The 25,123-nt window shown below is 45.3% G+C and overlaps 2 protein-coding genes across 4 annotated transcripts; one reads left to right on the top strand and one right to left on the bottom strand.

The window, feature by feature from the left end:
* Positions 1–185: 185 nt before the first annotated feature.
* Positions 186–7,572, top strand: LOC113580147 (rho guanine nucleotide exchange factor 7). 2 transcript variants are annotated; one of them, XM_027014506.2, is made up of 12 exons: positions 186–663; positions 1,899–1,998; positions 2,157–2,207; positions 2,451–2,594; positions 2,945–3,031; positions 3,139–3,220; positions 3,923–4,059; positions 4,542–4,688; positions 5,024–5,110; positions 5,416–5,491; positions 6,920–6,996; positions 7,150–7,572. In XM_027014506.2, exons 1-12 carry the CDS (start codon positions 575–577, stop codon positions 7,231–7,233), a joined length of 1,161 nt encoding a protein of 386 aa, XP_026870307.2. In that variant the 5' UTR covers positions 186–574; the 3' UTR covers positions 7,234–7,572. The 2 variants fall into 2 exon arrangements, with proteins under 2 accessions (XP_026870307.2, XP_026870309.2); XM_027014508.2 differs by lacking the exons at positions 6,920–6,996; positions 7,150–7,572 and having other exon boundaries at positions 4,542–4,582; positions 5,416–5,490.
* A 452-nt stretch (positions 7,573–8,024) lies between these two features.
* On the bottom strand, positions 8,025–24,811 carry arhgef19 (Rho guanine nucleotide exchange factor (GEF) 19). 2 transcript variants are annotated; one of them, XM_027014499.2, is made up of 17 exons: positions 24,175–24,811; positions 16,945–17,044; positions 14,809–15,466; positions 13,903–14,442; positions 13,565–13,697; positions 13,356–13,435; positions 13,025–13,266; positions 12,740–12,900; positions 12,245–12,397; positions 11,736–11,865; positions 11,149–11,223; positions 10,890–10,979; positions 10,625–10,788; positions 10,208–10,366; positions 9,477–9,556; positions 9,137–9,241; positions 8,025–9,031 (listed from the first exon to the last, which is right to left on the bottom strand). In XM_027014499.2, exons 3-17 carry the CDS (start codon positions 15,443–15,445, stop codon positions 8,874–8,876), a joined length of 2,907 nt encoding a protein of 968 aa, XP_026870300.2. In that variant the 5' UTR covers positions 15,446–15,466; positions 16,945–17,044; positions 24,175–24,811; the 3' UTR covers positions 8,025–8,873. The 2 variants fall into 2 exon arrangements, with proteins under 2 accessions (XP_026870300.2, XP_026870298.2); XM_027014497.2 differs by lacking the exon at positions 16,945–17,044.
* Positions 24,812–25,123: the final 312 nt, after the last annotated feature.

Raw genomic sequence — 25,123 nt, 5'->3', positions numbered from 1 at the left:
GGGTATTACTTGAGCAGTGTTGCAGTCAATCTCAGTATCTCCACGGTGTGTCATGCTGGCTATAGTTAATAGTTGAATTTATATTGCCGGAGAAGAGAGGCACAGAGGCAGCAGACAGCTTAGGTCGAAACTGTTAAGAGTTCAGTGAGGAAGTTGGTTTGGCTGTAGCTGCGTCACTACTGAAACTGACAGGAAGGCACATAGCATGTGTTCTATGTGTGTCTGCTCCTCCTGACAGCTGCAGCTCTTACAATCAGATCATGCTGTCTTTTATTATCCTTCTTTTGCGCCTTCAAGGAAAGACTTAACCTAAACCCGACGTACACTATCGTGGTTTTTCCACGTTGTTTTGCTCTGCCACCCCAATCCAAGCCCCACTCCTCACACCTCCCTCCCGACCGTCCGGGGCTCGTGGCAGCGGTCGGGTCCAGGGCTGCAGGACAGGTGGACAGGGTGAGGCGAGTGGGACGCAGGGGCCAATGGCCCTCCGAGTGTAGCTGCCGGGGGAGGCACCCAGGGCACTGTGTGTGGAGACGAGGACAAGACGGTAGTGGAGACAGCGACTCTGGCAGACATGGGATGCTGTAGCTTGACTCCGAGATCCGCAGGCATTGACGACGTGGGCCCGGAAGAGCTCGAACTCCTGGAGATCGGCAGTGCAGGGTAAGAGGACTGCTTTGGTGTGTATTTCCTCAAATATAATAATGAAATCATTTTGGGCAGACGTGTGGCAGCATGTCTACCAACACAGTGCACTTCCTGTTTTCAGGACACTGTCTTTTGATAACTTATGACCTTCAAAGCCACCGAGGTCACCGAGAAATCTGTATAGATTTCTAAACAATGTCAGTGAAATATTTTGAATATTATGTGAGTGCATGAATCTGTCGTGAAATGGTTATAGTTTTGTAAGACAAGTAAAGTATTTATAAAGTCAAACCCAGGAAAATATCATACATGTAGAGCTTCTTTCATACACTACTAAACTGTTTGTTTAAACTATTTCCACCCTGACAAAAAAACAACACTGTTTCCTTTGCAAGGGTGGGAGCCATGCTGTTACAAAGCAAATTAGAGCCTCTTGCGCTATAATAAAGCAAACTAATACAGTAAGGCTAATTGACATAGTAAGGTGTTTCTGAGCAGTCGTGTGTCGCTCACAGGGCTGGGTGCCTCAGTCCTCTCATTAGGAAACTGCAGGGATTAGAGAGGCAGGTAATCAGGGCCTTAAAGACAGCACATGTCCAAACTTCCAGAGTGATGTGGATCAACCAGCAGCATCTTTACAAAGACTCCACACCCATCGGAATTGGACATACTAGTGGGAACACCAGTGTATCAGTATGTGTGGGCAGCATAGCTTTATTAGTGTAGGAGAACAATATTAGCACAGCGCTGGGGTTGTAGAACTGGTTGAATTAGCACTGGGGCTTAGACTACAGAGGAGAGACAATGAGTCCGTGATGACTCAGATGGCCAGTGTCTACCCCATCCTCACGTACCTCGTTAATCTGCTTATCGTTGGTGGGGGGAGGGGTTAGATGAGGACGTGACAGCAAATTAACAAATGGAGGAATTAACAGCACGTCAGGGAAGTGTTCTGAATTGAGAGCAAAATTCTCTTCTGGTTTATTACGCTGACGTTACATGGTCTCTACGGTAAGGCTGCATTGCTAGTGATGTGATACCTGCACTGCCAGAGACAAATTGAATAAAATTTGCATGGCACGATGCCTTACAGACACAGGCTCCTTTCAAAATGTCATCAAGCTAATTGTGCAGTAACACATTTCAATTCTCATAATCAGTGTTAGAATGTTGTAGAATTACTGCTGAGACATTGTACACAGGATCAAGACGAGGGTCAGCATTTCTAAGCGTTACTTTGTGTTTTCCAGGGTGTGGAGTCTAGGAGAAAGCAAGCAGAAGGTCACCACAAGGAACAAGACCAAGGAACCTCCTGAACGCTGTCCATCTGACAGGCAACCCAAGCAAGAGGTAGGCTTTGGCACAGGAGAGGAAGGAAATACAAAGTATACGCACATTGTTTTTTACATTAATTTGGAAACTAGCCCATTGGACTGTAGTTTAAAGTGCTGAGTTGCAGGGTGTTTCCCAAGCATAAAGATCTGATGATTATATTTCTCTCACTTAAGGTCCCACATCTGGCTTCTTCTACCTACTCTACTCAGAAAAGAAATTCGCAAGTATGGCTATGGTCATTAGTAAAGTTATGTAGCATGACAGGTATAAAATGTTTCTGCTAGCCAGGATGTATTCTGCTTCACCACAAAGATCCGGGCACTGAAGAAACAGACGTGATCTGTGCTGAATGCATTGTATATATAGACGTACAGACTAGCTGCCCAGACTTCCATTTGTTTAAAATGTGATAAAACACCAGCTCAAATTAAAGGGAAAAGTGATTTTCTGGATTTGTTGCCTGTAAGGTGGTACTGTGGGAACGCACCAGAGACGAGCTCCACCAAAGCTTGTACACTCATCCAATCAGAGAGTGGGAAGGCCAAGCACTACACAGTTTTGGAGACATCATCTACTCCTCACTCTTATCTTTATACAATGGCTCCACAAAGGTACTAGAAATGAGTGCACAAGTGTAACAAATGCATATGCCCATGTCAAGTAAACAATTTTATTTTAAACGTACAAATGCAAATGTCTATGCAACTAAATTACTCCACTAAAAGACATACAAGGTTTGCAACTGAAGGTCAATAAAATACTGTAAACACCAATATTTGTATATTCAATAAGAAACAGAAAAGGGGAGAAGCCTCTTTCATTTGACCGTCATACATCTCATGCTAGTCATTTCAGACATTTAAGGAACTGGTTGGTTGGTCTTCATGACCTCATTTAACCGTATGTTTGATGGCCTAGACGAATCGCATTTTCCACATCTATCCTTTTTTTCCCTCAACAGGTGATAAGTGAAAGGTATGTGGTCCTATTCTCCTTTCACTTATTAATCCTCGCTCTGGACAACTTGAACCAGAAGTTCATTTATGAGGTAATAGTGTCTGTGCACAAACCCAGTGAACAAGGTGCTGTAATGGCATCTGTCATCCCCTAGTTTGCACTCTCTCAGTTAAGCATGCCTGTCGGTGATCTCTGCAGGGCATCCTTCCTCTGTCTGCAATCCATGTGCAAGTGAATTCTCAAAAGGACTCCACTGCTCCACCCATGTTTGAGATTAGTGGTGAGTTTTATATTATGTGATACCAAGTTACCCCAAGTAGGGAAGGGGACATGCTACTAGACCATACTAGCTACTAGACCAGATTAGCTACTAGACCAGATTAGCTACTAGACCATACTAGCTACTAGACCAGATTGGCTACTAGACCAGATTAGCTACTAGACCATACTAGCTACTAGACCAGATTAGCTACTAGACCAGATTAGCTACTAGACCATACTAGCTACTAGACCAGATTAGTATGTGGTGGATGGTTAGTTAGTATTCAGAGAGACTGAAGAGGAGCTTCTTCCCACAGGCCATTCTGGCCCTGAATCAGGGAAACTGATAAACTGTGGGGACCGCCACCACCATGTAACTGTAAATATGTCAATTGTAAGATGGAACTGTACATTGTGTACATATATACATATCCATATATACATTGTACATTGTGTATATAAACATATTATACATATATTGTACACATATTGTCAATATATTTTTGTGTATAGATTTTTGTATATATATATATTTTTTTTATTTTTTTTATTTTTTTTCCCCCCTATGCACCCCTGTTTGTTTCCTCAGTTTGGACAGAGCACTCTCAAACCATTTCACTGCGAGTTATACTGTGTATGACTATGTATGTGAAACTTGAAACAATTAGGATTTATTAATGGAATGATGAATTGACTGGATTCTGTTGTCTTACCTGCACAGGGACCATGGTGGACTCCAAGATCTTCATCTGCAACAGTGCAGTTGAGAGAAAGTGCTGGTTAGAGAAGATAGAGGACAGGATAGAGAAGTCTCAGAGACAACAGCTCAGTCTGTCTCACAGCGCACTCTCCTACCTGGTATACTCACGCTTTCTGAACTGCTTCTTGTGAATACAGCGACTGTTAATAACCACCTCATCCTTTACTCACTCAAGAAACTGAGCACCCAAAAATATGATGCGTATGCTTAGAAGTCAGGAAATACAATTATAATTATCGTGACTGATGCGTACAGTTGCGTGCACTGGAAAGTCCAAATGATTGCTAACTAGGATATTAGCAAAATGACTGCACAGGAAAGAAACTTCTCAAGAAAGCAGTACAATTTACTCATGAATCTACTTGACACAATTTAACTTGGCTAAAAATCACCGCCCTGATGGGAAGTGTTCCAAGATATTCAATATTATTCAAGATATTCAAGATATTCTTACTGCACCTTACATGCATGTACTTTTTTACAATTACACCAATTTAGGATTTGCGGTCTGTCATGTTCTTTGTCTTTAAAATAAGGATAAAAAGTCTAAACAAAACAATGACTATTTCTGCTTTTATAGCTGCCATGTGATGAGAGATGGAAGAAGGAGGAGCTGAAGAGGTACTTACTGAGGTCTCCCATCTGGCAGTGGGAGGGAACCTCCATCCACCACATGGGCCAACCTGCCTACCTCTCAGTGGTACACATCAGCAATATACAGAGAGAGGCACGTTTGAGACCGTCAAAAAAGTGCTTCAGTTTGCACCGCCCTGTTTCTTTAGAAACTCTGTGTGCTTTACTACAATTTTGAAGATATCTATCTATCTATCTATCTATCTATCTATCTATCTATCTATCTATCTATCTATCTATCTATCTATCTATAGATAAAAAAGTGATAGATAGATAGATAGATAGATAGATAGATAGATAGATAGATAGATAGATAGATAGATAGATAGATAGATAGATAGATAGATAGATAGATAAACAAACATATGCCCATCTTTCGTAGGCAGAATTATGCAGGCCTTTAGCTAATGACTGGATTGGCTGTTGCAGGGATCCCAAGAGCGTCTGTTTTTGCTCTTCCCTCTGGACCTCCTGATCCTCTCTGTAGACCGTCAGCGGGTACATGTGAAGTATGAGGTAATAAGCTTTAGATAATCATGTAAAATAAATAAATAATTAATTAAATGGTGAGGCTACCTCAGAAATAACAGCATGGCATTAGCCATCTAAAGAAAGCAATTCATAAATTTGTGAAAATGGGGCTTATTGGCATTTTCCTGGGCATCCAAAACAAGACCTTGGTGCCATTTGAAATATAGTAAACCAGTTCCTAACTTGCATTGTTTATGTATGCTCTGCATTGACTCTATTTTGACTTCCCATAGTAGTAACTGATGGGAAATTATTCAGAAATGAGTCACTCCAAGTTGCTTTTCCTGCAGGGTCGTCTACCCAGAAAGAGCATCAGCGCTTTGGAAAGATCAGCCTTGCCTGGAAGACTCGAGTTTGAACTTACGGGTCTGTTTAATAACTGCCATGTGTAAACACTGGAGGCTGCACCATAAAGTAGCTTAATATTTAATAGATGTATGAAAAATATTAGTAGGTCAACATGAAAAGTATATAGACACACAAGACATCACATTTTAAAGCCACAACCTGTAAGAAATAATAGCAAGTTAATGCACACATACCACACAGCAAAATATTTTACAGAAATTCAAATTTTGCACTCAGTTCCCAGTAGTTTCTGCCTCTAACTTTGTTCAAGATCAGTTAACCACAATATTTGGCACCTGACACAAGAGCCTTGGATTGATTAGTGGAAATATACTGCAATTGTTCGTAAATCCTTGTGATTACCTATAATATTAATGTCAGACTTCCAGGGGACTTCAAGGAAATACTTTCACGATCACAGCAGTCGGTGGCAAAATACATTTCAAGTGTATTGCAACTGCAGCTGAACATGTCACAAGACCTCAGCCAGCTTGTCACAAACTGAGACCTTCGGTGCATCTCTTTGGAACAGCTCAGACAACTGCAATGTCTGCAGTACTCCCTAAAGGGTTAGGGCTGATAGCATTCCTTCTTCAAGAAGGGGCCTCAGAACTGCACTTGACTGAGGGTGTCGGTGCAGGCTTGCCCACGCCCCTACTGCTTGCTTCAGTGGACAGTGCTGGTTGGCTGGATCATAGACTGCCATTCAGTGGTAGAGCATCTATTCAGCATGAGGTTAACCTCTGTTCTTTTGTTCAGGCATTCCCTGCCCGTGGGTCGTGTTGAAGGGACCATGGTGCATTACAATGTTCCGTTTAGAAAAGAGCCCAGGAAACAGTGCAAGCGTTCATTGCACTTGGTTTATGTCAAGCTTTAACTGAATCAGCCAATTAGCAGCCAATACGCTATTCACATTAGAAGCTTCCTATAGATGTCTCAGGAGTCCAATTTCAATCACTTATGTGGCAGAACCGATGAGCTAGATCCAAGGACGTACCTTCTGAGTCGTCCTAAGAGTGCCAGCCATAAAGAGGTAGAGGATGGCTAACAAATTGTGCAAGGCTATAGTTTAACAGTACACCTACAAGATGTTTCTAATCAAGAGGAGGTTGAGTGCATACCCCTAACCCATCCACTGGTGAGGGTCATGGTGAATTTCTACACTGGGCTGTGTCCACATGCCTCCTTAGTAAACCCTCATATTAGCTTCTTCCTTCATTAGATGCCAAAGCAGTTTTCCAGTCTGAGTACTCAGGACCCTATGTGCTTCTTGTGCTTTAATACCCCTAAGATCACTTAGTTATCGAGTACTGCTAATGAGCTGATGAGTCAAAGCAGGCGTTCATTCATGGAAAAATGTAAAAATGTGTCCAGTATGGAGCCCCCAAGGCAGATGCTACTGTAGGAGGATAAGTATTTATGTTTTATTTTTGTTGACTTGTTCAGGGGAATTGATGGAACCTTTGCTGGTCTCATGTGCTTATCCAGAGGATTATCAGAGCTGGATTTTCCAGTTACAACAGGTACAAATGCTAACCTTCCTCATTTCAAACACACCGATGTCAATAGCAATGCAGCAAAACCAGATTAAACCACTAAGATCCTTTAGTAGTACTTTAATTTTGCAGATGAAAAGCATTATCATTTTGAATTTTTTTTCTTTTTTTCCTACCAAGCCTGAAAAGGTGAATCAAGTATTACCCAATCACGCATCTCCACCTCTCATACCAAGGAAGCACAGAAGCAGCAGGGAAGCATAATGTGGCTTGGTTTCCTGCCACAGGCTACAAGTGACATTGCTGACAATTGCCATTTAGGTCAATTGCGTTCTGATGACCTGGATGGTTGATTTAATGCGTATGTATAGTTTCTTGATAGTGCAAATATAGGCATACTGTACATAAATGCTCTTAGTCTTAAAATGCAATTAAGTGGACTGTTTAGATTTCAGCAGGATGTGTAAGTCCCAGTTCCTGTGGAATGTGTGTTCTTTCATTAAGTACCTGCCCACAGGCTTTCTACAAAGCTTTCTTGTCTCAAATATTGTCTCAAGTACAAAATGTCTGTCTGAGATGTAATAAATTACTGTAATTAGAGTAGCATTCCTGAGCCATAGCAGGTCTCCCTTGTCTTATTAACCACAACCCCTATTCTTTAAGTGTCGCTGCTCTGATTTAAAATGGTTGGAAACTGAGTGAAATCACTCGAGGTCTTTGGTCTAGGTGTCACAGTAATGTTGCTGAATTTACCTACTACTACTGAATTTACTACCACTGCTACTGAATTTAACTCTTGCACAGTCTCATGCTCCCAAGCCATGAATGGTAGCCATCTTTAGGAGAGTTGCTGAGTGAGTGTAGAGCTCAGGAGTCTGGATACAAGTACATAAATGGGATCTTCCTTCTTTTTTTCCAGCCAGTAAAATGTATATAAAAAGCTCAAAGATTTCATGAATGTGTTTTTTTTTTTAACCTGAAGGTCAGCCCTGTTGTCTTTTACTTATATTCCTTATAGTGGCGCAGACTGGCTTCTGCTAAAAAACACATTTCTTTTACATTCGCATTTATTTTTGAGACAGAACATTTACAACAATGCACCACAAAGGAGTATATCTCTGTTGTGCTTTTACACACCATTCTCGGGATAGTTATTTAGCATCTTCCCTCGGAACAAAAATTACAAAAATATCCACACAATCATGTATGGGAAGACTTACTGTCATAAATAATGCTCATAATCTGAAATAAAGATATACTGAATGCAAATGTTTCAAAAGTAGGAGTGGACACCAGAAAAAAAAAACCCAATTTCGACAACATTTTAAATCAGAAGTCCAAAAGGAAGCTGAATCTATCACTGCAATAGTGAATATTCAAATCTGTTGTGAAGTTGAAATAAGTCAATTCGCTACTCTATTAGTAAATGTAAAGGAATTATATTTCAATTTGTTATAAAATGAAACTCTGAAATTATGTTTGAAACTACAAGCTGACGTGAACCTTTGTTTTCTGCGATCGTTTTTAGCCTGATTCTTTTAGCCATTGTTTTTTTTTTGTTGTTGTTGTCACATTTTTGATTGTGGGACAGTAGTGCTTTATGATACATGTCTATTAAAATGCTACATATCTACAAATGCTAATAATCAAAAAAAGAAGAGAGAGAATGTAAATTTAAGATACTGCTGTGATGCTGTCCATCTTTTAGCAGTGCTCTGCAGCTACATTACTGCACACGCTTGGCTCCCACTGCGGCGTTCCGAACTCAAAAGGTGTGATGTCTTCTTGAGAGGATGCTGAGATGACTGCCTTTCAAAAATGAGACTATATCTCAGACATCGTCAAATAAAGCCTTTCTGTTTCATTAAGGTTTTCAATAAGGAGATGCAGCATGTTCCAGGCCCTCACTGAGCTTCACCCTCCAGTTTCTGGGTGACACACTTGATCCGAATGTTCTCGCGAAGGTTTCGCAAGCGAGCGCGGCGACTCGTGATTTCCTCCACGTTGGATTTGGGGAACCAGCCCCTCTCTCCATCAGACAACCGGATCCCCTCCACCCACCCTACAATCAAGAAATAACAGGGTTGGGTTGTTTTGTTTGGTTGTGTGTGTGTGTGTGCGTGTGTGTGTGTGTTTATACACAACAGCTTTTACTGGCATATCTTACCATCACTTGTAATGGTTTTAGCTTGCAGAATGTCTGCCTTCTCCAGTGTGAGTTCGTCATGCTCCTGGGCCTGGTAGCTCTTAATACACTGAACCTGAGACAGATCTGCATGAACACAGCAAAGCCCCATGATGTTAACCTCTGGTAGAATATTTGTGGCTTCCTTAATCTATTACATCTTCTCTGTGTGTGTGTGTGTGTCTGCCTGTCTCTCTCACACACACACTGCGGTATATGAGCGGATACACCCTCATTCTCATTGATCTGCTCACTGCCTCACACACACACACACACACACACACACACACACACACACACTGCAGTATATGAGCTGACACACCCTCATTCTCATTGGTCTGTTCAGTGGCTGTCTTTGGCTCAGGGGGGAACATGGCTGTGATCCACCTCTGTTTGCTGCTCCTGTGGAGAAAGTGAAGGTCATGGACCAGTAAGAAAAGCCTGCCGTGTAAACAGAGTTAACAGATTCAAATGATCCAGCCTGCCAAAAAAAGAAACATCTCGAGTCTCAGCAAAGTTTCCCTTTGTTTTCCTCAGGATCTAGTCTGAAATTAATCATTCGCCTAATCGTGACTGTTGAACAACAAAGGTGTCTCTGTTAGTGACAATATTTGAAATGAAGGGAATGTAAATTACAGAAAGAAATCATAATAGTGGTAGTGTTTGACATGGACATTTATACCTGATATTATTGGTTCTTACAGCACTGAAAGGAGTCATTTAAGTAAATGGATATCATATCTATCTTGATGAATAAGATGATTTCTGCTCTGCACCCAAGTGAATTAATCAAGAACGCGATTTCTTTAATGGATGATGCTTCTGTTTTTATGCTTACTTATGTGCAAGTAAACGGACTCGGTAAAATGTAAAACGCTCAAGATCCTGTAGATGGCTAGAGATAAAACCAACAGGAAACAGGACGTAGAAACAAAGGGAGGAGGCCGCAAAGTATCAAAACTCCACTGCTATTAAAACTCCACTGCAGTTATCTCACAGGAATCAGTGCAGCAGGAAGGCATGACTGTGCGTTTGATGCAGTGTAGGTCTCACTCTGTTAGTGACTTCAGCAGGATCTGATGTTTCAGCTGCTGGCCCTCGCACAGCTGCAGGTGGAAGATGAAGCCCGAGATGCCCTGAAGCTTCTGGCTCAGGTCCTTCACCTTCAGATCACCGATCTTCGCATGTACAAACACCATGAACCTCCACGTGCTAAACATGGGCAGAAACAACACCTTGTAACCATGTTTCATGGCACTATATCATGTTATTACTGCGCCCGCCAACGCTGGTTTACTTTTAACACCTTATAGAGTGATTTAGAGTAAACCACATGCCCTGGCGTTTTTTCCTAGGCTCTAGCAGTAGGTGGAAAAACCACACAGTCAGGACCAGACATAAATTATTACGTAAATAATTCACGTAGAACTTTCCCACGGCCTTCCCCACTCATTCTCACTAGACACTCACTCCTTTCTCCGGGACAGTAGGAGGCAGTCATTAAACAGGTGCAGATACACGGGCCGTGTAGGCAGCTTGAACTTTGACCCGGATATGCTCATGGTTTGTGTGTCCACCTCTAACAGCTCACCATGTTTCACTAACCAGCGAGACTGGGAGATGAGAGGGAATATCTATAAAAAGAGATTTAAAAAAACATGGTTTGGGAATATGCCAGATTTGTACATGACAAGGACATTTTCAGTTCGTTATTTATAAATATTAAATCTTGTACCTTGCCCTCAAAGTGTATTCTCTTGCTGAGATGAATTAGCTCCTCCATCCTCTTCATGGATTGTACACTGGAGTTACATTCCTTTATAATCTGTTTTGGCATAAAAGGAGATTAAATCAGTTAAATCAGTGAAGACCCTCAAATTTGTACGGATCAATTTATCTTTGTGGTTTATCCAATATTTGGAATATTATACATGCACTTTAAAAAAAAAAAAGGAACAGGGGGTTTATTGGTAAGAAAAGAATAACATTTTCACCTTTTTCAGTTCATTAAAAGCCTTGGTGGCTGTGTCCTCGTCCCGTGAACCAGGTGATGTTCTCTTTAGGATGTTCTGTAATGAAGAGAGTATCTATCATGTTCTCTTTCTGATATGTCTGATAAAGCAATTCTCCAAGTTCAAGGTTTTTAAAAGCGCAATCATTTTTGGTAAAATAAAGTACATCTGCAATCTGTAATCCACCTGCAGTCATGTGCTAACTGTGTTGGCCATCCTCTAGTCCTTCATCAGTGGTCAGTTTTTGGCCACTGCGCTGCAGCTGTCTGGACATGAGTGGGTGGCAGTGACACTAATACACTTTTTATCCAATAAACTATCAGCAGCTCAACACCCACCACTGCGATACTGCTGATACAATGTTAAAATCATCTGTCTTATTCATTCAGCAGCTGTCCTGTGCTGAATAGCTGAGCAGCGATGAACGAGGTAGGTGGCTGTCACACTGCCTTCCAACACACGTGCTACAGTCACACTATTACCATGCGCCTAACAAGTCAGAAGTGAGTGATTGTGAGTGTGATGCATTCCTGTGTGGTGCCGAATTGGTTAGTGGCTGTGACGCTCACCTCCACCAGCATTTTAAGACGCGTAATCCTTTGAAAGGGCAGGATGAGGAATGATGCGAGAGGGAGGCGCTGGCATACAGGGTCCTCCTCCAGACGAGCCAGGATGCCAGGGAAGCGGGCATTCTCCTGTCTGAGAAAGAAGAAGAATGTACCGGTCTAGTACTGGTCTGCTCGGCTACCCTAACTGAAGTGTCCTTTCTCTTTCATCCCTATTTCAGGGCACTGATAATGTAGAGCTCTAGCCCGAGACCACTCCCAGCTGCTCTAGCCCGAGACCACTCCCAGCTGCTCTAGCCCGAGACCACTCCCAGCTGCTCTAGCCCGAGACCACTCCCAGCTGCTCTAGCCCGAGACCACTCCCAGCTGCTACTTGTCTTCTAATCCTGTGATCGCCAAGCCTCTCTAACCCAGCACAGTGGCTCTGAAAATATACTGCCATTGTCCAGACTGCCAGCGGTGCAGGGAAAAGGGCAAAAAACAAAAACCACAAACAGAGTAAGAGAGCTCACAGGAGCCTTTGGTAGGTCTGCTCCTGATAAGCCTGGTTGGTGACATAGGGGAGGTAGACCTTCCGAAGTGCGGGACAGTGGTCTAGGACGATGTCACACACGTCAAAACGTAAAATGTCCCCTTCCAATCGGTGCTCAAGATCTTGTAGAAACCTAGAGATAAAAGCAACAGGAAACAGGAAGAAGAGACAAGGGGAGGAGGCCACAAAGTGACAAAAGAACAGGAAGAGAAAGACACAAAACAATTATAGATGAAAGGAGGTTTCATTAAATGAGAACACGCTGTGTGACTGGTGCATAGTCCAGTTTCCTCCTTTTCAGTCATGCACACAAAAGCTACTTGAGTGCTAAGAGCTCCCCCTTGTGAGGACGATTCAGATGGCTATTTGTGTGTGAGTGAGTGAGCCATGAGATGCTTCACGTCTAAACACCACCCTAAAAGCTGCCACAGGAACCCCAGTTTCTCCGTTTACTCTAGTTTTGCTTCATCCATACTTTTCACTGACGTCCTTGACGTCGGGCAGCTTGGAGAAAAGCCACTGTCTGTCCTGAGCTCCCAGGCATTCGGTCAACTCTAGAGACTGCATGAAATGTTCAACCACGATGGTCAGGCTGCGTATGTATGAGGCCTCAGATGTCACCAACTCAAACTTAGCCTGAAAAAAGCGATAAAATATTGACAAGGCTAAAGTCAGAACAAAAAGCTCATTTACCAGGCAAACTGAAATGAATGCGTAAAATGATCACATCAGTCGTAAGGTTAACGAGAATTAGCTTCACCTCTTGCAATTTGCGCTCCTCGTTGCTAAAACTGTCGAGCTGCCCACTGCTCCGCACATCAGGAATATCCTGCCAGAGGGAAAAGGCAGAGCCTCGCGACGAGCGGAAGGAGCCGGAGGGCGAGAGGTTGCTGGGAGAAGCACTGTCCCCGCCTCTGTCTTCATCGGTTCCAGGCTCCGCCCCCTGTTGCCTCTGAATCTCTCTGTTAATGGCCACATCACTGTATTCCTGATACAGGACCACTGGCGAAGAGAAAGAGAGACAGAGCATGAGAAGGAAAGTGATAGTTACGTACGAGTTTCATGAAATTTGCTCAGGAAAGCATACTTACAACTAGGTAGAAAGCGTGATAAACGTTTGGAACTTCTTGGAGGACTGTCTCCGTCTTCATCAATGGGATCTTTTCTCATGCTGTGGTGAGAAAAGATGTGGTGCATTTAAAATGATCATTTAAAATGAGCATTTAATATTATGTCATATTATATTATATGCTGTGGTTGAGATTCTCTTTACAGTCATTACAGGGACAGTTGCTATCACCTGAGCTTGGAGCTCTTCCTGTACAGTGGCAGGGCGCTGTCAGCAGAGGGCAGTGGTGGTGCAAATCCCGCTGGGCTGTGTGGTGTACTGTCACTTGACCCCCCTGAAAGGCGTTGTCTGGTGCTGGGTTTGTCTACACACGGATAGATGGGGGAAGTTAAAAAAAAAATGTAGCATCTGTGTGTGAGAATGGAAAGCACAGAAAGAGACCTTAACCAGAAGACACCTGAGACATACAATAGCGACTCTGTAATAGTTAAACTCTACGTGGAGCCCTTCCACAAGGCCAAAGACTGAAAAGCTGAGCTACACAGAAGGAGCTCTGGTGAAGTACTCACAGTCAGAGGGGTTTCCCGACGGCTGCCGGTCTCGCGAGGACACACGGGCGGACAGCGATTTTCCCAGCCGTAAGGTGAAGGAATTCTTCCTTTGCGAGAGCTGCAAGCGGGAGATGAGCTCGGAGGCCGAGAAGCGCCGTCGCTCGTGGTCCGCCGAATGGGCGCGCGGCGCAGGCAGCGGGTGGGCCAGTGGCAGTGAGCTGCCGCTCACGAAGGCCAAGCCGTCTAGAGGCCCGCAATCCTCCAGCTCCACCTCCTCGGTCTCTCTCTCGCCTGGACTGTCCCCCAGCCCCAGATCCTCTGGAGGGGGATCCGAGGACCTCGGCCGAGGGGCAGGAGCAGAGGTGAGGACCAGCTCCTCATCTAAATCCATCAGGGGGCTGGAGCTCTGGGACATGGGGACAGTGGTGCCCACAAGCCCCAGTTCACCCTCTATGAACGACTCAAAAGATCCAGGGAAGAGGGAGTCACAGTCTAGTCCCGCGCTGCTTAGAGACTCTTCGCTCGGACTGTCAGGTGAGTACACCCTCATCTTGCGCCCTGTCACACGAAATATGAGATGTGGCACTGGTAATTAACAAACATAAGCTCCTCATTTTTAACAAGGTCATCTGGAATTCATGATACACACATTATTAATTATCTTGAATTATCTCATACCAATTATGTTTAATCATCTTAAATAAAAAGGCTACAAATCATTTTTGATTCATGACAACAAAATAATTATTTTACTTCATGCTTGGTTACCTATTATTATTTATTGTTAAAATGAATTATAAATGGTACTTAAGCGTGGTACTTAAATTATGCTTAAGTATTTAGCAGTTTATGGTTCTGTTGGCTTTTACGATGCTGGGCTCTGGATAGGAGCATGCCACGTCACTGAGTGAAGTTGGCACTTACGTATGGATTTCTCCTTCGAGGACACCTGTGATGTTCGTCTCTGCAAACGAAACAGATCAGGGCCCTGGAGCTCCGAGCCCAGAGGGGAGCACGGAGAAGTGGGCTGAGCATCCTCAGAGTCCCTTTCCTCGGCCACAAAAGCAGGGGACAGGGGGAGGAACAGGCCTTTGGGACCGAGACCCAGGGGTTGCGACAAGAGCTTATCCGTGTCCGTCTTAAGTGAGTCCATGCTGGGTGCTCCGATGGTATCCTGAGCTCCCCCAACATCGTGGCCGTCCTGGTCCGGATCGGCGCCCAGGGGTGCATCTGCCCCCATGTCTCCTTTCTGGTAGAAGTTCGAGCAGGGCCCGTTATGAGCAGGGCCCGAGGAACGCGGCAAGGAGCCGCATCTCCCCAGAGAGGTCGAGGAGCAAAAGCTGTTGGTGCTGGGTTGCTGAAGGTCGATAAAGGCTAGGGTCTCCTGCTGGCACACGGCGATGTGTTGGCGCAGAAGAGGCCTGTTCTCTGGGGAGTCACTCAGAGCCTGGGCCTCGGGCGAGCCAGGGATCCACATGACAGGGCTCTCCCCTCGGCAGTAGAACGTGTGGAGGTGAGGCTGGAAATCAGGGAGAGGGTACAATCCATAGCCAGGGAGCATGACTCAGACCACACATTGGAGCTGCAGAGGAAAGATACAATACAGAGAGACGATAATCAGATCCTAGCGATGGCAGAACACATCACGGCTGTGGGGCGTATCTGTATTCAAGATTAATGTAATTTACTACACATGATCATAAAACGCAAATGCTACGTTTGTCCTTTATGGTAAGAAAGGCATTTCATCGAGGGAAGCATTTTTCCAGCTTCAGCTTGATTTGTTTTTAAAATGCAGACCAATCACAGCTTGATTTGTTTTTAAAATGCAGACCAATCAGCACGCTCTGCCACACACAGGCCAGCATTATCTTTCTGTCCAGGTCCTCTGTAGTGCAGTTTATTCTATCTTGTCTCGGTGCCGGTGCAGTTGTTGTCATGGATAAAGCCAACAGTTGGCTCAACCCCACCCTTCCCACACACACAAGCCACCCCGTGCCTGGCTGGCTCTGTCAAAGCTTCTGCACCGTGTCTTCCTGCACTAATTAAAGAGTGCGGTTTTTCTCAGCTCCCAGCCCCTATACTTATCCCCCTTCCCTCTGCGACTGCTGCGACCTCCCCACACACCCCTGCTCCCACACACTCCTGCTCCCGCACACCCCGGCTCCCAGACACCCCTGCTCCTACGTCCATGCTAGAGAGAACGAGAGTGAGATCAAAGTGTTCACACTCAAAACCAAGCATTTTAAAATCCTCTTGTTTTTCACTGGCCAGCCTCTTGCTCTCATCCTTTTTCCTGCAGTTCAAAAACACCCCTCCATTTAAACAAACAAACTGGGTCAGTGGAGCAACAGCATCCATTAGTCCCCTGCGCTTGTGCCCCAGGGAAACGCAGGGTGGAGATAACCCAGGTCATGACATCTCCAGGGTCATTAAGAAGCTATTCTTCAGGAGGGTGTCAGCGCCATAGACCCAGACCTCACTCGCTACTGACAACAAAAAATGCACACAGACCTGGAGATTAAACGTGCTCAGGGACCCTAGTAAACAGGTGTCTGGGTTGAATGATTTTTTTTTTGGCCTCCCAATGTCTGCTGTGATTGATTTGCCAAAGTACAGAACCTTAAGAATTTTCATACATACATATGTAAACAGAACAGCTGTGAACGTGTTCCTGAACCTGAAGAGCCACAAGATGACAAAATGTAAATCTAAACCCTCGAGCAAAGAAACTAGAACCAAAACCTTCCCCTTTCCATATATTCTCTCTGGTCTTAGGAATTGTTTTTGCCAGCACAGATATATTCATGCAGGCTCTCCTATCAAGCACAGGTGCAAAGACACACCTGGCACTACATGTGCCATTAAAAGCACAAAGTCCAGAAAACTCCCTTCATATCCACCCAGTGTCCCCAAACTGAACAGCATGATCCCGAACACTACAGCGCACATACTATCAACACATACACTCACACAAACCACACAGAAGCAACCCTGTGCACACACACATTCACCCACACACCCACACCCACACTCACACACACACACACAAATGGTTACCTGTTCTCTACTCCAAACAAAGGATCTCTTTATTCTTGCAGATGGCGAAGGCTGTTAGGTGCACAGGAGATTTGAGAGGGTGTGGGAACGGATTGGGATCCTTCACACACAGACACACACACGCACGCACGCACGCACACACACACACACACACACACACACACACACACACACACACACACACACACACACACACACACACAATGAAATTAAGGTGCAATTCAAAATGAGCAGAGATTTTGATCTGTAAGCTAAACAGTCCAAATGGGTGGACATACCCATGTCCCTTGAATCATGTTCATTATGAGCAAACCCTTTAGTCCAGGCATACAGCTGAAGGCCTTTTGTTCAAGTCTGATTAACCTGTCGTATAAAGAAGTGCAGTAAATTCTTCCGCCATGTTTCATCAGTCATGACTTTCAGCCTCCTGCATTACAGCCCATTAACCTGCATCTTTCCATTCCATCAGTTTCATTTCTCATGTCGTTTAGAGTTTTCAATAAAAACCAACATATAATTTGCCCCTCTCCCAAGGTGTTATTTGAGTATGTTTCTTACTTTGGTGTTCCTATTTTCCCTGTAATTTCACTAGGCTCTGTTAAGTCGGTGTGTCTGCATGGTAAATGAATAGAGACCGGGCAGGTCTTTTATGATGGCTGTGATTAAAGTAGAGAATTCTTCTCTCTGGCCTGGTGCATAAGCCCAGGTAGAGGCATGATCTCTCTGCTATGAAATATGGTCAATTTTTATTAAATTTTCAGGAAAGCATGGATTTTGTGTATAGGTGAGGCTGAAGGTTAAGCACAGATCTATGTCAAACTGAATCAATCTTTCAGGTCTCAGTTATATAAACTGTATGCTTGTATAACAAATACCTGTATGTTCAACCTTAATATCAGGGTCAGTAATTGCAGAAAGTGATGGGAAAAATGAATGAAAGATGTGTTGCTCACAAACTGTAAAGGGCACATAAACCTCCACTTCCAGAGTTTTAATCCTTTGTAAAAACTCAAAACTTCCTGCTAGCAATTCTGCTGCATTTCTGGGATTTTCCCTCATCTTGAGGGCCTGTTTGAGCAAAGGTCTAGCAGTGTGGTGACACAGGCTTCTGTTTGTGTGTTATATTGCGCTGGGCCAGGCTCGCACAACTACTCTAATTGCCTTACTTAGAAGAACCAGGGCACCGGCGTCTGTTAAGCCATCCGCGGTCAGCTCCACACGCAGAGAGCGCACAGCTCATCACCAGGCACCTCCACACTTCAGCAGTTAATGATGCTTGACAGGTCATGACAGGTAGAACATTTTCAAAAATGAGTATCAATATTTTAGGGGCTTGGGATGGCTTGATGGGGCAAGCTCAAGATCAAAACGGCTCAAAATCCGCTTTCTGCATAAGTTAATACTTTACGTTTGATGTTGAACGCAGTCGAAATTTTCCGCAGCTTAAACTTAATAAGCAACTCCATTGCGGGTTGTCCTAACGTGTCTAAGGTGTCTTTAATTACAGGTAATGGATCTCAATGAGGGTGACAGAATTCCAAACGTGAAACCACCCTTATCTTTAATAAGAGGAACTGGTTTTAATGGTGGTAGGTATGGATCTGACCTCAGGCAGGGAGAACAGGAGCAGCTAGGAGTAAAGCTCCTTGTGTTTACATTCAGAGGAGGGGGTCACGATGTCTCTTTGTGCCTGAAGCCTTCATCTCCCATCAACCACGGCAGTGACAGAACTCCCGGCTTGAAACCTCAACACTCACCACGTGCACAACTCCTCAATAGCCGTGAAATAGGGTGAAAAGAAAGAAAAAGGGAGAGGGAGAGAGAGAGAGAGAGAGAGAGAGAGAGAGAGAGAGCGTGACAGATATAGAGAAAGAGAGTGAGAGAGAGCAACAGACTGATTGTAACAGAGTACGATAGCAAGTCCACTTAAACATGCCTTAGTGTTCCTAAGCACATGCCAGTTCTCATGCACTATTTCCGAACCAATGACCTCATCTTAAAGCAAACTTGGACAGGCCGCTGAGCTGGTCTGATGTGACACACCTGCTGTGGCTACTCCCTTTAAAAAAAGCGCTTAGGCACATCCTGGACACTGCTTGTCGAACAGAACTGTGCAGTACATACAGGATGCTCAAGCACCAACTTCAGCACAGAAAAGAGTATCAACACACTGCGCACGAGCAGTGGCGTTGGAGTGAAAGGGACCGGAACCAGGCGGGGACATTGCATCCTCCTCCTCAGCGCTCTCATTGGCCGTTTTGTAGTAGCTTTGCTTTCTGGGCATGTGGGAGCCTACATAGGGGAAAAGGATCTCCCTGCACATGTGCAGTGGCAACTAAGGCACACAGTGCCCTGTTCCTTCTTTGATGTTACATGGCAAATGAACAAACTGTCATTTTGATTCTTACCGGACTGTGCTAGCAATCTGGAGCTGAACCATAACCACAGAGTTGGATGCAATGAAATCATAACATTAAGAAATTAGGTTTTCTTTTTTGCCGCATTTCTGCTTTTCAAAGCGGGCCACATATCCCCTGATAGCTGGCGGGTAAGAGACATCCCATCCTCATGTCGCTATCCATTAGATTCAGAAGCCACAATTAGATCATTGATTCCAACGCAGAGCTGTGCTCCAGTGAGACGATGACCTACTTTTGACAGTCTGCTGATGCGTCCGCTGAGGTCATTCAGATTCAGTTTCCTGTTTTCTGTCGTTAACTACTCCGGTGGTGCAGCGAGACAGTGTCCTGCACTCTGCTCATTATCAGGACAGGAAAGGACAAGACACACCAGGCTTGTTTTGAAATGTGATCAGATGGGTGAGAACACGCCGAGACGGAGGCTTCCTCAGGCTGGTCTTCACAGGTCATCTTGAAAGGATTACACGTGAACCAGGTAAGAATACTCAAAGGTAAAATAATCAAATAATCAAATTAGTCATCAAATAATCAAAAAAGTCATCACATTTTCAAATACAAAATGTGAAAACTACAAATAAAAACTTAACCCAAAGCATTCTGACTTGTCCATGAAATCAGTTTTGCTTTTAGCTCTGCGAGCAACTGGACAGCACTAGCAGGTCTTTCAGAGAGACTATGGAGAGCTGACCACACAGGAAGGCCATTAGAGAGGTAGCTGCGTATTCTCCGTGGAGAGTCCATCCTGAGGTAGGAGCGAGGTAGCTGCGTATACGCCGTGGAGAGTCCGTCCTGAGGTAGGAGCGAGGTAGCTGCGTATACGCCGTGGAGAGTCCGTCCTGAGGTAGGAGCGAGGTAGCTATGTATTCGTCGTGGAGAGTCCGTCCTGAGGTAGGAGCGAGGTAGCTACGTATTTGTCGTGGAGAGTCCGTCTTGATGTAGGAGCGAGGTAGCTGCGTATTCTCCGTGGAGAGTCCATCCTGAGGTAGGAGCGAGGTAGCTGCGTATTCTCCGTGGAGAGTCCGTCCTGAGGTAGGAGCGAGGTAGCTATGTATTCGTCGTGGAGAGTCCGTCCTGAGGTAGGAGCGAGGTAGCTGCGTATTCTCCATGGAGAGTCCGTCCTGAGGTAGGAGCAAGGTAGCTACGTATTTGTCGTGGAGAGTCCGTCTTGATGTAGGAGCGAGGTAGCTGCGTATTCTCCATGGAGAGTCCGTCCTGAGGTAGGAGCGAGGTAGCTGCGTATTCTCCGTGGAGAGTCCGTCCTGAGGTAGGAGCGAGGTAGCTGCGTATACTCCGTGGAGAATCCGTCCTGAGGTAGGAGCGAGGTAGCTACGTATTCGTCGTGGAGAGTCCATCCTGAGGTAGGAGCGAGGTAGCTGTGTATTCTCCATGGAGAGTCCGTCCTGAGGTAGGAGCGAGGTAGCTACGTATTTGTCGTGGAGAGTCCGTCCTGAGGTAGGAGCGAGGTAGCTGCGTATTCTCCATGGAGAGTCCGTCCTGAGGTAGGAGCGAGGTAGCTGCGTATTCTCCATGGAGAGTCCGTCCTGAGGTAGGAGAGAGGTAGCTGCGTATTCTCCATGGAGAGTCCGTCCTGAGGTAGGAGCGAGGTAGTTGCGTATTCTCTATGGAGAGTCCGTCCTGAGGTAGGTGCCTGGGAGAGGCTTGCACCGTATCATATCAGATGTGACGGGACTTGGCCAAATGAAAGCCTGAGCCGGCCTGCGGGCTGCAGAGCTAGACAGGTGTGAGCCTTGCATACATACCTGTAGGCCTCAGCTTATGCAGGATCACTTTTCACAGACAAACACGCACACACGCAGACACGTGCGCGTGCACACACACACACACACACCTACACACATGTTCAAACAATGGAAATTCCTCAAAATATTGGTCAATATAAGGAAAAGAAGGAACAAGAAACCAGCACACGTAGCAGCTTGGCCTGTTTTTTCTTTTAAATGAGTGTATAAAAATGAAAAGTAACACCTTCAGCACTGAAGCACATGCATGCAGGTTATTACGAGCTATTCTAAAATGTACCATAGAGTGAACGTATTAAAATAACTGCACAAGGTTTTCCCAAAAGTAGGGTCTGGTGTACAATTAGGTGTTCCGCACGCAGACAGAAAGTAAGTTCATTTCCAAGAGCATCCCCTGCAACCCCCACCCCAGACTCCCAGCTAAGACCTCTGACACATGCAGACACTTTCTGCATTCCCCACATAACTAGGCCCTTGTCATTCCGCTCAAATTGCCCAGTAAGCTACAGTGGAAGACAAACGCGGACCCTTGTGTGCCTGAGCTCGTGAAACAAGAACAGGCCCCTGTTTGTACGGCTGCGTCCTGGCCGCTGGAGTCAGAGCGACTCCCCCCAGGTGAGGCTTTGGTAGGTCGCCCTGCCCTCCCCCGAGGGGCTCCCACACCTCTTCCTTCATCATCTACTCATTCTGCAGGTGAGCTACACTGTCATCCCTCAGCCCTGTGGAAGCTATTAACAATAAGCCAGGCAAACAGAGTTGATTGAAAGGGCATTGGCAGCAAGCTTGGGGGACCCCTTTTTGCCCTCAGCGGCCCCGCTGACCTTGCGAACAGAACATTGCCGTGGGGGAGGGGAGGGCATGAGGGCGGACGCCAAACGGATCTGCAGCCCAGGTACATGTAGGTGCAGATCCAGAGCGGGGACAGGTGATGAAGCAGGTGCTCCTTAGTAAGCGAGTGGAGAGGACTGGAGCAGGACGTGGAGCGCAGGGAAATTAAACTGTAAATCAGGCAGAACTCTCTGCACAGACATGCTGCATGAAACCTAACTGCTATACTAGACACATTCACCCTGGATTTCTGGTATGGGAGGTGTGAGGGCTCAGAGTGGGTAGACAAAATTCAAACTAATGAGGTCTACACACACGTACACCTCAGATGCTCCCGCCTCAACACCCTACTTAACACCCAGTGGGTTTGTGGGGAGACACCTGTCAATTATCCATGGCTGTCTTCCCTCGTCTGGCGTGGAGACGTAATGAATTTTTCTCATTCAGGAGACATTATTACACGCCAGACAGACACATCTGAGAGTAAGTATGCTGTGGTAAAATCCAAGACTTTGCTGAGTCACTCACATACACACACAGGTATTATACTCACACCACTCCATTTCCATTCCTCAACACCAATAAAGACACAATGAGATTGGTGCCTATGTCAGATTACCTCTTTATCAAGGGTTTCCTTCATGATAGGCTGGTAAGGAAGACTAGGTCATTACACAATTCCTCGGTTCTACTCAGCGCATCTCACCTGGGAGACTGGGAGGCACCTGATCTCACTCCATTCAACAGAGCTCCAACCTAGTCGCTTGTCACTGAGCCATCTCTTACAGAGCCAGTGACAAAGCGGTTGTTTGGACAATGACCAGCTGGTCTCAGCAGAGGAAGAAGAGTGAATGAGGGATTTAAGGCTTTGCTGTGATTTGGTACGCTCTTGTTCTACAACTACCTGCTGTTAGCCAGCTGATATTCCTGCGGCACCTGGGCAGTGTTGGAGGGGTGACACTGCAGCTTCCACACAGCCGTAACTCACACACTGTCACGGTAAAGACTGATTGCCCTTCCACTGATGGCAGCAGCTTACGCTTTTCATCAGGCAGGCGTTAGGTCATAAAAAGGACATCGCACTCAATACAGAGTCACGCATGCACACAGCTTTATTTAGAAACACACTACGTCTCCATTATAAGGTATTAAACAAGCAGATGAGCTCCTGTAGACACTCTGAGCTTGTGGTAACAGTACACTTACTCATCACACAGACAGACAGTGATTAATGTCTTTTCTTAAACTGCCATTTGACCGGTATTGTAATGAGGTACTAATAGTGGTCTTAAACTGCCTGAAGGGTAGAAAACATTTCCATTTGACCTAAACGACTAAATGGAATGGAGTAACCAAGGCCAGAGGTTCGCAGTACCCTCAACTAACAGAAGCCCTGCCTGTTTAACAGTCCAGACCCTTCACATAGCTCTTTACAACCAGTCAGCACAAAATGGCAAGGTTTTGGCGGCCACCACGCAGCTATGCACGCTTGTTTTACAGCCCTCCTCCCTGCGTGTCCCAGACATGCGCTCACCTGCCTTCCCCAGCTGCAGCAGTACACATGCTTCCCTCTTCAGCAAGTGGAGACATCCTCACCCTCCACAGAGTACACACACACACAGTCTGCACAACACACACACACACGAACACGCACCTGCACACAGCCGCGTGAACACACCCACACGCACGCACACAAGCACGCATGCACACACAGGAAGGTACGCACAGCACACACACAAACAAGCGCGTCCAAGGTTTTATTACCCATGTGTTTTCTGCATTTGAGTACAGTCGCTGGTAGGGCTGAGAGGTACCGCTTTTGCATGCTGTCCGTGCAGTGTCTGTGACACTTGGCCATAGCCCAGAAATACTCAAAACAGAAAAAACTTAACCCAGCGCTTCAATGGCATCATAGTCTGCACAGCACGCCCTTGGACATCCATACCAAGTCTGCTGTTGACACAAATATCACTCTATGAAGCATGCACCATGTTTTAAAAAAACAGAAAGCACTTAACATTAAAAACTTCCCAAACAGCCACATACACGTAGGCAGTGCAGTACAGAATAAAACACAGCCACTTCATGGAAAACATTTTATATATTGTAAATAAAGGACTTGAAATAAAGGCCATCAAAAATGCAGCCTGTGTTCTAACACGCTTTACACCGAGCCATTACACAGAGCCGTTCACATTTACAGCCCATCAGTGAAGCAGTACCTCATGAGTGTGTGTAGCTCCTGGACTGGAGGTCAGCCAGGACCAGCGTGCAGATCCAGGCAGGGGAAGCATCTGGCTGTGGCACGGCGGTATCCATGACTGCCTTGTTTTCCGCTCGGCTTTTTCCTTTTGCGTGCTCTTCCCTACGCCACTGCAGTTCCCCCATGCACACCCTGCCACAGACGCTGGAAGCTGGTCAAGATGATGAGTGCAAAGTCCTCCGTCTGAACTCCGGCTCAGCGTCGCACAAAGAAAGCCATAAAAAAACATGAAAAACACAAATGCTGTCTGTTCTACCTACTTAAAATGCAGATCCCCCTTCCAGCTTTCTTCCCACTGCTCATAGTTTTTTCTCTCTCTCTCTCTCTCTCTCTCTCTCTCTCTCTCTCTCTCTCTCGCAACTTATGGAGAAAGACACTTGTCTTCCACACTCAAGATGTCTTCTGCCTTTGTCTGTTATTTATGGTTTCGTTTGGAACACCTGCTAACAGAAGAGTATAAGGGAGAAATGCACAGGTTGTCGTCTGGCTGAGAGGAGAATCTTCCCTGTCTGAGGGGCATGTGAGTGTCTGCAGATTTCTCAGTGTCAACAGTAGTGCTTTGAAAGTGGATAGGAGGCGAGCAAACAGGCAGAGGGAGGGGGAACACCGTGTAAGTGTGCATGCCACTTAAGCCTCAGTATATGTGTGCATGTGTGTAATTAAGTAAGTATCACTTAAAAGAAAGCAGGTAGCTGAGAAGGTATGCTCAAACTGAAATCTCCTATTGTTAACTCTCTGTCTCAAACTCCTCAGGTGTTCAATTAAGAAATGCTGAAGTGGAAGCCTGCTCCTCTCCTGAATATCATTGTATCATGGTCTTACATAAACTACCAGGCTTATTAAACCTTGAGCTATGCAGAGCTTCTCTGTAGAAACTTTCAGCTATGTGATATCCGTGTTTTTACTGT

This window comes from Electrophorus electricus, chromosome 24, assembly GCF_013358815.1.
Source record: "Electrophorus electricus isolate fEleEle1 chromosome 24, fEleEle1.pri, whole genome shotgun sequence".
Classification (NCBI taxonomy): domain Eukaryota; kingdom Metazoa; phylum Chordata; class Actinopteri; order Gymnotiformes; family Gymnotidae; genus Electrophorus; species Electrophorus electricus.
This window is presented reverse-complemented; position numbering and strand designations above follow the sequence as displayed.